Source organism: Rhinatrema bivittatum, chromosome 2 (genome assembly GCF_901001135.1).
Source record: "Rhinatrema bivittatum chromosome 2, aRhiBiv1.1, whole genome shotgun sequence".
Classification (NCBI taxonomy): Eukaryota; Metazoa; Chordata; class Amphibia; order Gymnophiona; family Rhinatrematidae; genus Rhinatrema; species Rhinatrema bivittatum.
Genome location: NC_042616.1, coordinates 58,681,909 through 58,694,947, shown reverse-complemented (window position 1 = coordinate 58,694,947; position 13,039 = coordinate 58,681,909). Strand labels below are relative to the sequence as shown.

The window sequence follows — 13,039 nt, the reverse complement described above, 5'->3', positions numbered from 1 at the left end:
CCAACAATCTCAGAGTGAGCGGAAATCAAAAGTTCCCAGGTATGTCCAGCCCCAGGCGACCTCTCGCGCTGTCAATCTTTTTTCCTATCCGCTTCTCTGTCAACCTTCCCCCCCCCCCAGCTCTGACAATGGGTGGGACAGCACAGAGGCGATACAAGCCGGAGAGGCGACGGGCGAGAAGGGGAGGAGACTCTCATCCCGGCGCCTGTGCGGCCGCGGCACGACAACAGCCTGCGCCCAGGCCTGCCGGATGTGACGTATTGGCGCGCGCCCGGCACTGCCGGATGTGACGTATTGGCGCGCGCCCGGCACACGCGCTTTTGTCTTTTCCTCCTTTTCTCTCTGGGCGCTGGAGGTCATGGCGGAGGCGGTAGGGTGGTGTGCGGGGCTGAGAACGTCCTCCCGCGGTGAGAGAAACGGGACGGGGATGGGACGTGGGCGCTCCCTCGTAAGGAGGGCGGCGGGATTGAGACCGGGAGCTGTGATGGGGGGCACCGGGAGCGGGGCCTGAGCGCATCCTGTGTGTTTCTGAGGCCAGGGAGTGAGTTGGAGTTGTAGGGGCTGGGATGTGGAGGCGAACTGTCGTGCAGGGGCCAGCTCAACCCGTCTTTAGCCGCATCCCCACCTCTAGCTTGTATCTCTCGGGTCTGCAGTAACTGGGAGGGGAAATGGGCAGACTGGAGGTGGCCAGAAGGATTCGTTTATGTGGGCGCGATTCTGTTGCATCCTGATTGTCTGGTTCAGTTTTGGAAAATGTGAACTAATGGTACTGAAAACTAAACCTTTTCTGTAATTTCATTAGGAATGTGCATCCGCACAGCGCTGCTTACGTCTAATAGCGCTGTAAAAATTAGTAATAAAGGGTAAAGATGTTCAGGGTTAAAATGTACTTCGAAGTTCTATTTTTCATAGTTATTGGGTTGGGAGCAGCCAGGAGAGTGACGCTGAAAGACCTCTTTTTGCAGATGATCTTAAAATTGGCAACAGAGGACCCACAACCAAAGATGTAGAGAACGTGATTTAAAGAAAGAGGGGAAGTGGTTCAGAGTTTAGTAACTAAAACCTAATGCTAAAAATCATACATTTGGGTAGCAATAACCCAAAGGTATAGTGCAAAATAGGGGAAGAAATTCTCATGTGCACTAAATAAGAGGGGGCTCTGAGGGCTATCTTAGAGGTATTAAAATTGACAAAGCAGTGTGATAAGGTGGTAGCAAAATCCAGAAAGATACTTGGGTGCATAAGGAGAGGAGTAAAGAGAAATAACCCCACAATCTAAATATCTGGTGAGACCTCCTTTACAGTATTGTGTACAATTCTGTAGCCCATATCTGCAAAAGTATATAGACAGGATAGAGTCAGTCCAGAGGTCAGCTGTTAAAATTATAAATGGTCTTCATAAAACATCTGGTGAGATAGTCCTAAATATGTATACATGAGAGAAAATGAAAGAGAGCTTGAAAACCAAGAGATCATAGGATGAAGATGAAAGGAAAAAGAATCAGAAGCAATCTGACAAAATGCTTTTTTCATACAAAGGGACTGATGCAAAAAAACTTGCGCTGAAAGCGGGCTCTGTGTATTCAGTGCCCGCTTTCTTAACGTGCCCCCCAGGTCCCTCTCCTGGGGGCGCGATGCAATATTTAAATTAGGGCTTGCGCTGTCGAGGCGGCGCTAGGGGCGGTTAGTAGCGCTCAGCAGTTAACGCCTGCTCCAGGCAGGTGTTAATTTCTGATAGCTAAAATGTGTGTCCCAAACACACATTTTTTAATGCATATTTATTTATTTATTTATTTAAAGGTTTTTAAATCATGTATGTACATCATGTCGGTTTACATGAAACTGTAATTTGCATGTGATGAGTGCTATTAGTTTCACTCCGCGTTGGATGTGCATTGTAGAGGCGCTAATCCCCTTATTGCATAAGGGGATTAGTTAGCGCCTCTACAACCCGTGTCCAACTGCAGGTTATACAGTGCACTGGGTTCAGCGCACTGTATTGCATTGTCCCCAAAAAGCGGTGGATCTATGGCACAATCTTCCAATGGAAGTGGTGGAAACAAAAATAAAATGTCAGATTTCAAGAAAGCATGGGACAGGCACAGGGTTCTCTGAAAAAGGAGAAAAGAATAAAAATGCCAAGAATCAATGAAGGTCTGCAATAAGTGGGAAGGGGAAATGGGCAGACTATGGACCTTATGGCATTTGCCAACATGTTCTATATTAAAACCTGTTTGCCTACAGTAAACACTTTCTGTCTAGAGAGGGCAGTTTTTAAAACAATTTATGCAAATAAATAATTTTTGTTGTGTCTTAGTCTGTCTGAAAATTGCAGCTCTCAGGATGGCAAAGCAATACATGTGAGTTCACACTGCACATGCTTTTAACCACATTAAAAAGTGGCGTCCTGTGGCCATGTTTGGGTCTGAGAGGAAAATAGTACCCAAGCATGATCTTTGTTATGTACGGCATTTTCCCCTTGTTAACTGCCTGCACAAAGAAACTTAAGAGGTGCGAGACTGGGCCAAACCAATGAACCAACAAACATAGCATCCTGTCTGAGACAGTGGCCAGTCTGGATCACTTGTGAGTATTCGGCAGATCCTAATAGGAAAGTCCATTACCCATTGCTCACTTCCAAGTGGACCAAGAAAACATAAGGAAGGCTGTCTATGAATGCCGTGAGGGTAACAAAATGGAATGCAGTGGTCCCCAACCCTATCCTGGGGACCCACCGGCCAGTCGGGTTTTCAGCATATACACAATGAATATGCATGAGAGAAAATTTGCATGCACTGCCTCCATAACATGCATATTTTCTCTCATGCATATTCATTGTGGATATCCTGAAAACCCAACTGGCCGGTGGGCCCCCAGGACAGGGTTGGGGACCACTGGTGGAATAGACGCCAGATGTCCGATCAGAAAATTTTTATTCAATGGAGACGTAATTCTATAAACGAGCCTGACTCTGGCTGAGTTTTGCCCCTTACATTTGGGGCTGCCTCAGGGGTTTTATGCAATGGATACGCATGTAATCTGATAACGCTGTTTACAGAATGAATGGTCTGGAAATCCGTATTAACAATGCTTGTAGTCCGGCTGCACTATAAAGCAGAACAGAGCGGAGACAGTTCCTACATGTGGCTTAATACAAACAAAATGCAATGAATTTGAGAGCAATCGCAGCATTATTATGAAAGTGGAGTCCTTTATAGTGCAACTGGAAACTCGTCCAGAGTCGGGCTTGTTTATAGAATTACGTCTCCATTGAATAAAAAGTTTCTGATCGGACATCTGGCGTCTATTCCACTTTGTTACTCTCACTTCCAAGTGGAGACACCCAAGTCTACTTGCCTAATAATTTTTATAGACCGGTTCTCCAGAATCGGTTATTTACACTTTCGGATAATAGAAGGACTAGGGGGCACTTCATGAAGTTAGCAAGTAGCACATTTAAGACTAATCGGAGAAAATTCTTTTTCACTCAACGCACAATTAAACTCTGGAATTTGTTGCCAGAGGATGTGGTTAGTGTAGCTGTGTTTAAAAAAGGTTTGGATAAGTTCTTGGAGGAGAAGTCCATTAACTGCTATTAATCAAGTTGACTTATGGAATAGCCACTGCTATTAATTGCATCAGTAGCAAGGGATCTTGGTGTTTGGGTACTTGCCAGGTTCTTGGGGCCTGGTTTGGCCTCTGTTGGAAACAGGATGTTGGGCTTGATGGACCGGACTCTTGGTCTGACCCAGGATGGCAATTTCTTATGTTAACTCGTTTAAACCTTTTTTTTTTTTGTTGTTTTTTTTAAACTAAGTTATGGCAGCTAAAAAAACCTCAGAAGGTCCATCTAGTTTGCTGCTCTGTGTGGTCAACCCCCTCTACTTTTCCCAAATGCCTTCTTTTAAGGGTAGTAACTGCCACTTTGTGCTGGTTACCCCAAATTCAGAAATGTAACATCTAAAGTCAGCAGTATTTTACCACTTTTCTTCATTTCTCTCCTCTAGCCCAGTGGTTCCCAACCCTGTCCTGGGGACCCCCCAGCCCGTCGGGTTTTCAGGATATCCACAATGAATATGCATGAGAAAATTTGTTTGCACTACCTCCATAACTTGCACATGAGTTGGGAACCACCGCTCTAGCCATTAGGGGATCTTCTGTGTTTATCCCATGCTCTTTTGATTTGAATGCTGCAAGCCTTGAGCACATTCTTTTGGCAAAACATTTCACAGTTTAATTGCTTGTTGACTTGAACAAATACTTTCTAAAATTTGGTTTAAATCTTCTGCAAGTTAGTTTCATGGAATCGTTCTCGTTTGACAGTACATAATGTTACCTATTAACTTGTTCCATTCTTGGGGACCTTTATGTTCAGTATTTATTTTTCATTGGAACTTATCGGTGTTTATTACAACAAGAACAAACATTTACTTGGAAAAATGAGTCGTCACTTCTTTCTGCTGTTTCTCCTATTTATGTTGTAATAAACACTGATACAATCTCAGGAAAAATAAAATAAAAACTGAAAATGAAGGTCCATGATATCCACAATACATAATTTTATACACCCCTATCGTATCCCCTCTCATATCTTCTTATCCAAGCTGAAGAACCCTAACTTGTTCAGCCTTTCTCATAGGGGAGCTGTTCCATTTCCTTTATCATTTTTTTGTTTTTTCTGTATCTTTTCTAGTTCTGCTATATCTTTTTTGAGATATGACAACCAAAACTACACACAATATTCTAGGTGTGGCACCAAAGATTGATACCAAAGTATTCTATTTTTTTTTTATTTTCCTTTCCAAATAATTCCTAACATGCTATTTTCTTTTTTGGCCACTGGTGATTTCGATGTATTGTCCACAGTGAGTCAAATATCTCTTTGCTGAGTGATAGTATAACTACAGTTAGAATTTTTTTGGCCTGTATGCTTCTCTTTGGATTTGTCCACATTAAATTTCATCTGCCATTTTAGATTCCCAATCTACAAGGTCCTTCTGGAAAATATGCAGGTGGTTTTAATGCATGTACTAAACTCAAATTTGTAAAGAGAAAAACACTTGTCTCCCATTGAAAGTTCAGATAAAGTTTGCATGTCAAAACCACCTGTAACATTTGCAGTTGGGTTGCTTGAAAATTGCTCCCTTCTATGTAATATCTGTATCATGTAACATTTTCTTTCTTTTCTTTGCAGTTATTGTGACATGTTGAGCCAACCTCAGGTTATATACTTTGTGCATATTTTTCGTCAGACATAAGATAGAATCTAATGGCTTCCCGGCTCGTACAACGTTGTTCACGGATTTTTGGCATTTCGGTGCTGGCCCCCTTAACAGAATCTTCCTGTGCTGTAGCCATAGCCAGCAAGAAAAGACTTGGAAGATCCTTGCCTCTGGCAGCCCTTGCACAGGTGCATAACTCGAGCCTATCTTGGTCCACAGAGCAACCTTTGGTTAAAGAGCAGGTGTACAACAAGCACACAGAGCGCAGTGAAGTGGACTCTCTCATTGAATCATCCTCCAACATAGAGGAAACTGCTTCAGCTCAGCACTAGTAGTCCTCTGAATGGAAATCAGGCAGCCTTGATCATCATCCAACTCTCCAGGTTAGCCGGGGAACAGAAGTTGGATGTAGGGCGTGTTCTGCAAGATGGTCGTTTCCAGCAGTTGCTGCAGATCACTGGTGGTCAGGTAGGTTTATTTGTAGCATTGGAGCCAAGTGTGAAAGGCAGCAGGAGTGTAACGACAAACAGTCCAGTGCATCTCACTTCCTCAGTAATGACCTACGCTTTAGCAGTCTTGTATTTTTTTGCAGTGTACTTTCACCAGTCTGTGTGCAGATGTAGGCTGTGATTGCTGAGTAGGTGGTAATGAATATGTGTTTGAGGAAGAGAAACTGCTGTAAAATTGTTAAAATCATTGCATTGTAGCCAAGAACTTGGGGATCACTAGCCAGCATCAGTTGGGATCAGCTTTGGTGCTCATCATATTGGGGTTTGAAGGGCTACTGGAAAGAGTTTTCTTCACGTTTGGCCTGATAGGGGCCCGCAGCCTCGTCAAATTCAGTGTCGCCACCTCTATGGCGGAAACTGGCCCTGATGGCTGCCACAGGAAATCTTATAGCTCATGGGCCCCGTGTTGCTATCAGTGGACACTGGGGATAAATAGTGCTATAGACATGTTCTTGCTATTAGTCAATGAACTATGGTGCTGCTTTTAGTAATATGGATTAAGCTTTGGAGACCATGACCTCATCATGTCACAAACATTAGCAAGCTCAGAGATTCATACCCCCCTCCCCAGAATAAGGGGGAAATATGGATCTCTGAGCTTGCTAATGTGTGTGTGACAGTAAATTAGATGTCAGGAGAGTGCAGACACTCTAGAATTGGGCCACTTTTCCAAAATCAGAGCAGCAGTTGTGATTCTTTCCTTGGCCTCTTTGTTGTTGGCTGTTCACCCTTAATTGTGAGGACACTTCTCCAATCCCCCCGCCCCCACGAAAGCAATGCTGTGTGGCTCTGGATAACCCTGACCAGCCTGAAGGCTTGGAGAGTAAGCTGCTACAGTGTACACCCTCTGTGCCACTCTTTGGCCAATAAGGGCCACAAAGGTAACAGCAATTGTCTTCCTGACTTGCCTGCTCAGGACTGAGCTCACCACCACTATGATGCGTGCAGATGGACATGGAATCCAGAATGGATTCTCCTGCATCACAGCGCATAGACCAGTGATGGCGAACTCCAGTCCTCAAGTGCCACTGAATCCATGTACATAGTTTTGTCACAATTGTTATACAATTATTTTGCTGTTTACGGGTTCTCACTTGTTTTCCAAGCAGCCCGACGCGTTTGTACTCTTACATTTCATTACTACTTCTCTATTCCTATGTAATCCCTCCCCCCGATACATGTTTGTTGTAATTTCCACCCTGTAGTTCTGCTGTAAACTGATATGTCGCCATTAATATCGGTATAGAAAAGTCTATAAATAAATAAATAAACAGGCCAGGTTTTCAGGATATCCACAATGAATATGCATGAAAGAGATTTGCACACAATGAAGGCACTGCATGCAAATCTCTCATGTATATTCATTGTGGATATCCTGAAAACCTGGCCTGTTTGTGACACTCGAGGACTGGAATTCGCCATCACTGACATAGACCTATGGCCTGAGCCATGGGGCTGATCCCTACCTTTTTTTTTTTTTTAAATAATAAAAAATATTTCTTGGAAGAATGCTTAAGTAGTTTCAGCATATTGACTAGAATCCTATCCCCAGACTGGGACTAACAGTCTCCATGTTCACATATCCATAGCCTTTGTAGCAGTGCAGTCAGTAATTCTCAAAGACATGTATCCCTGATATTATCTTCATTTGCTTTGTTTTGTAACCAAATTAAATTTAAGCTAAAATTGTTTGCTGTAGCTGAAAAATCCTTTAAAGTTTCTGCTATCCTGAATAGGCCAGGCTTCCTCATTATCCTGCAAATCAGTCCAGACAAGTGGGATTCATCATCCCTACTAGCAGATGGAGGCAAAGGGCAAAATATCTGACCTTATGTCCCTCCCTATATAGCCTGGTACAGCAGGGAAGGCATCAGTAGTTCTCTACTTCTAATAGGTGGCAGGGAAAGTCAAGGACAGCAGGAAAGGCAGAGGAAGTAGGCTCCTGAGGTAACAGTCTCTTGGATAGGCCGGTTTCCCAGGGAGACCTTGGCTGAGCAGGGTGCTGAAGACTATATGACAGTAAAGGTGGCTGTTCTTCCCTCCCCTTAGGGCAATCAGGGTATAAGATCCTTGGGTTTCTCTAGAAGGGCAGAAAGGCAACACTTCCCCTTTAAGAAATTAAAAAAAAGAGTTTCCTGAATCAGTCCAGACAGTGGGTTGAGCCTCCTTTCCAGCAGGTGGAGACAGTGAAAACCTCGAAGGGTATCCTATATCAGGACAGTGCTCACCCTGCGTCCCTTCAGTATTTCTCTGTCTCCAGCAGATGAAGGTGGCAGAACCTGCGGTTCCCATTTTTTCATATATTCTTATCTTTGAGGAAATTTATTTCCCTCATCTTTCCTTTCTGGATCAAGCAAGTACTACATTTATTTGAAAAATCTAATTTACCATTTCAGGGGGAAGGTGGCCCTGAGCTGCTTTTCTCCTTCAGTGTTCACTCTTTTATACACCTCCCTGAGGCAATTTTAAATCCTAGAGGGGTTTTTTCCCCTTGAATTTTTTCAGCCTAGGATTTCTTTCCTGGTGACCCATTGCCTGGCTCTGGGGCGATATTGGTGGTCCAATCCCTCCCCCGTTGAGGACCCCTGAGATGGTTAATGCCTCAGGTCCACTTACATAGAGAAGTCACATTCCTTTGTGTTTGTTGCAAATAAAGTAAAAAAAGAAGCAAGAAGGAAAACCGGACTAGGAAGGAGCGGTTTTGTAAGAAGTTTTACTTTTTCTCCTGCTTTCAGCCAGGTGCAGGAGGTTTGTTCTGTCTCCGCCAACAGTGCTCTCCTGCGATGGGCTATGTTTGGTGTGCTTGCCTGGCGGGGAGGGTTCCGCATCGGGGCGGCAGGCGTCTCGATCTCGATCTAGCAGACGCTCCTGCAGGCCCCGTCTCACCACACCGCGGGAACGGCGGCCATTTTGTTCCCCAGAGCCCGTGCCAAATTCGCTGCCTGAGGGAGGGGAGGGGACTTGGTTTCTCTCATTCCCCGCCAGATTTGAGCCCCGTCGATCTGCCTCTGGTGAGGAGGTCTGGATGGCCAAGCGATCTAGGGCAAGTATTTACCAAAAAAAAAAAAGTTCTTTTTTCTTATGATTGGAGAAGGGGTTTTTCAGCTCCCCCTCTCTCCTAGTGCTCACTCTTTAGGGCCTTAGGGGGTTCTTCCCCTTTACTTTGTCAGCCTAGGACCTTTTTTTCCCGGTGGCCCATTGCCTGGCTAGGGGTGATACTGGTGGTCCAGTCCCTCCCCCACTTGGACCCCTGAGAAGTGCCATGCCTCAGGTCCCTTACTTGCAGAGAGGTCATACATTCCTCTGCTCCTTGTATACTTAAATTAATTAAAAGGGCTGACTAGAGCGAAGGACAGCAGCCCAGGGGGGAAAGAGCGGTCTGAAGAGGTTTTTCCTCATTCTCCCGCTCCCAGCCAGGTACTGCAGGAGTCCTTGCTGTTCGCGGCGTTGTTTCACTCCCCCCCCCCCCCCCCCCCTCGCTCCCATGCCATGATTGGCATTCTGTGTAGCCTGCAGGGAGCCTGCTTGCGGCTCTCCCGTGATGGTATCTGCTCGGGGGAGGGACCCTCTTCTGCGCCGGGGAAATCGGCATCGTGAAATAGAGCAGGAAAGCGCGCTGGCAGACTGGCCCCGTCCCTTAAGACCACGGCCATTTTAGAGTCAGTCCTCATGGCTGATCCTTTGCAGGAAGAGGGCAAGGAATTCGGATTTTCATCATTCCCCTCCAGATTTAAGCGCTGTGGACCTTCCCCTGCCAGTCCCTGATCCTCAGCCGGATGTTACACCACCTCGGGCCCGGGAACGCTCCCCAGCATTTTACCCCCGATTTTGTGTGTTTCTTACATAAGACCTATGTGGCTAGCTTGCAACAGGATCAAACTCTTCCAGACCCTCCACCAAAGAAGATCTTGAGGGCTTCTGCCACGCAAGCACTCAGAACCCCTGATCGGGGACAAATCAGGGCACTAATCTGGTTCGGACTGTTCAGGGGGACCTCAACCTTCCGGGTCCATCTTCTCAGCCTCCGGAACCTGACACAAAAGCGGATACGGTGAATCGGGGGACGATCCACGGGTCCTACGCCTCTTCCAGCGCGAGGAATTGGATCCCCTAATCCCCTTTGTTTTATCTGAACTGGGGATAGATGCATCTCCAGAGGATACCACGGCTCCCCCGGGATCCAGCAACGTGGACCCTGTCCTGGCGGGACTCAGGGCACCTCCACATACCTTCCCATTTCAGCCCATGCCGATGCAGTTACTTCTCAGAGAATGGGAGTCACCTGACTCCGGCTTGCGGGTCGGCAGGGCAGTGGACAATCTTTATCCACTACCAGACCCCAATGCCTAGAGCTGCTCAAGGTCCTTAAGGCAGAATCTTCGGTTTCAGCTGTTACCAAAGAAACTACCATTCCGGTTGTGGGTGCAACGTCTTGAAAGATCTTCAGTATCATGAGTTTGAGGTTTACCTTAAAAGAATCTTCAGTGTTAGCATTGGAGATCCAAGTGGCTGTCTGTAGCAGCCTCATGCAGCGAGCAAGCCTTAGATGGGTCCAACAACTACTCAGCATACAGGACCTTCCGTCTGCAGAGGCTGAACAGGCGGAGGGGCTCGAGGCTGCGGTAGCTTATGGGGCTGTTGCCCCCTATGATCTCCTCAGAGTCCTAGCCAGATCCATAGTATCGGCTGTTTCGGCCAGACGCCTCCTATGGCTGCGAAATTGTGCAGCGGTCTCATCGTCTAAGTCACAATTTGGCGCGCTCCCATTCAAGGGTAAACTTCTGTTCGGTGAATACTTGGAACAGCTTATAAAATCTTTAGGGGAAAACAAGATTCTAAGCTTCCTGAGGATCTTCCAAACGTCTAAAACCTTTTTCCCCCTCATGCTCTCGTTTCTGGGGGCTGCGCAGAAACAACTACAACAGATCGCGAGGAACTCCACAGAGAACCCTGTCAACAAGGTCTCAGTCATGGTCTCATTCCTTTCATGGGCACCGACCCTTCAGAGCGGAAATCCTCAGAGTTCCTCTACAGAGGCCACTCCATGAGATACGGCCGACCCATTTCTCCGTTCCCAACATCAGAGGCCCACTTTCTCTTTATTATGGGGAATGGATCAAAATTACTTCAGACCAATGGGTTCTGGAAGTCATAGAACATGGCTACGCTTTGGATTTTGCTCTGCCTCTTCCAGACTGGTACCTAATTGCTCCATGCGGACCACGAAAGTGACAAGTGCGCCAGATGCTCGACAGGCTGCAGGGTCTCTGAGCCATCACCCCTGTCCCTCCTGGGGAGCAGGGGTCAGGCCAATATTCCATTTACTTCATTGTTCCCAAAAAGGACGGCTCCTTTCGACCAATTCTGGACCTCAAAAGAGTCAACAGAGCACTCAAGGTCCCCCACTTCCGGATGGAAGCCCTGCAGTCTGTCATGGCAGCAGCGAGTTCCTGGCCTCCCTGGACTTAACATAGGCTTGTCTCCATATTCCAATATGCCTGGAACATCAGAAGTATCTCCGCCTCAAGATCCTGGGGCATCATTTCCAGTTTTGCGCACTCCCTTTTGGCCTACCCACCGCTCCGCGCACATTTAACAAGATAATGGTAGTGGTGGGGGCCTCCCGGCAGGAGGGAGTCCCGGTCCATCCCTATCTGGACGACTGGCTCATTCGGGCAAAGTCAGAGTCTCTCTGCACATTGGCGGTCAACAAAGCTTTGTCGCTTCTCAACTCCCTAGGTTGGGTGGTCAAGTTTTCCAAGAGCAATCTCAGATTCACAGATTCTGGACTTCTTAGGAGCACGCTTCGACACCCGCTCGGGCAAAGATTTTCTGAGCAAGGAACGGGCGCTCAAGCTCATGGACCAAGTTCGACATCTGGCGTCTCTTTCGGTTCCCACAGCCTGGAACTACTTACTGGTCCTGGGTCCTATGGCTTCGACTACAGATGTGGTTCCTTGGCCCTTCGCACACATGCGTCCTTTGCAGAGAGCATTGCTATCCTGCTGGAAACCAATAACGGAGAAGTTTCAGACCCCATTGCCACTCTCAGATGTGACCATCTCCAATCTTCAGTTGTGGCTGTCTCCCGAGCGCCTGTTAAGGGGAGTCCCCTTGGAGACCCCTCAGTGGGTGATTGTGACACAGACACCAGCCTCTCCAGCTGAGGAGCGGTTTGACAGGCTCAGTCGACACAAGGTCAGTGGTCCCCGGAACAATCTCTTTGGCACATCAATCGCCTGGAAACTCAAGCAGTCCGCCTGGTGTTGAAGACTTTTCTGCCCTTCATCCGTCACAAGGCTGTGCGGGTCCTGTCCAACAATGCCACCACAGTAGCCTACATCAATCGCCGGGGTAGAAACAGGAGTCGACTGGTGGCCCTGGAGGCGAGCAAGCTATTAGACTGGGTGGAGAGTCATCTGGCCTGACTAGCAGCCTCCCCCCATTGCAGGAACGGGGAACTTAAGGCAGATTTCTTAAGTCGTCAACGCCTGGACCCCAGAGTGTGGGAATTGTCAGAGAAAGCGATGGCCCTCCTCATACGCCTTTGGGGCACTCCTCACCTTGATCTAATGGACACCGCCCAGTTCTTCAGTTGCAGGAGGGAGCACGGATCGGATCGGAAGGCGTAGACGTTCTCATGCTACCATGTTCTCCTCTACGTTTTTCCACGTTGGCCCCCTGGTGGGCAAAGTGCTCAGGAGAATAGAACTCCACAAGGGACCAGTGAATGGCCCAGAAGACTTGGTGAACCTCACAGCGGAGGGTCCCCTTCGCCTCGGGCACCTTCCGAATCTCCTATGGGAAGGTTCAGTATTTTTCCACCAGGCGGATTTTTCGCTCGCAGGCTACATCCCGGGCGGAAAGCCAGTTACTCTCCACAAGAAATATGCAGAGCAGCTACTTGGAAATCTCTTCACACTTTTGCTCGTCATTATTGCCTTTATGTGCAGGCACCAGTTTTTGGGTTTTTTGGCAGCAGGTGCTTCAAGAGGGACTATTTCGGTCCCACCCTTTTTAGAGAAGCTTTGGTACATCCCACTGTCTGGACTGATCCGGGTACATACAGGGAAAGGAAAATTGGTTCTTACCTGCTAATTTTCGTTCCTGTAGTACCACGGATCAGTCCAGACTCCCCACCCTTACCGGAGGGAATTTATTCTGCTTATTCTTAGCCATTTTCAGATCAGCCGCTCGAAGATGTTCTTTTTGAAGATATTTCTACTGAAAGGGCATCGGAAGTACCTTCTATATAAGTGATAAGAGTGTTTACTCAAAACTCTTTACAAAAACTTCTTTCTGTATATA

At 47.0% G+C, this 13,039-nt stretch overlaps 1 protein-coding gene and 1 non-coding gene across 2 annotated transcripts in view; both read left to right on the top strand.

Annotated features, from left to right (window-relative positions):
• The first annotated feature begins 438 nt into the window (after positions 1-438).
• Positions 439-13,039, top strand: part of TBRG4 (transforming growth factor beta regulator 4) — a 50,156-nt gene continuing 37,555 nt past the window's right edge. The window contains 3 exon segments of the mRNA XM_029588227.1: positions 439-766; positions 5,195-5,533; positions 5,535-5,690. Of these exon segments, the coding sequence (XP_029444087.1) occupies positions 5,270-5,533; positions 5,535-5,690 (420 nt within the window). The 5' untranslated portion in view covers positions 439-766; positions 5,195-5,269.
• Positions 6,046-6,181, top strand: LOC115086374. The gene has a single exon (XR_003855254.1). It is a non-coding gene; the product is annotated as a small nucleolar RNA SNORA5 (small nucleolar RNA).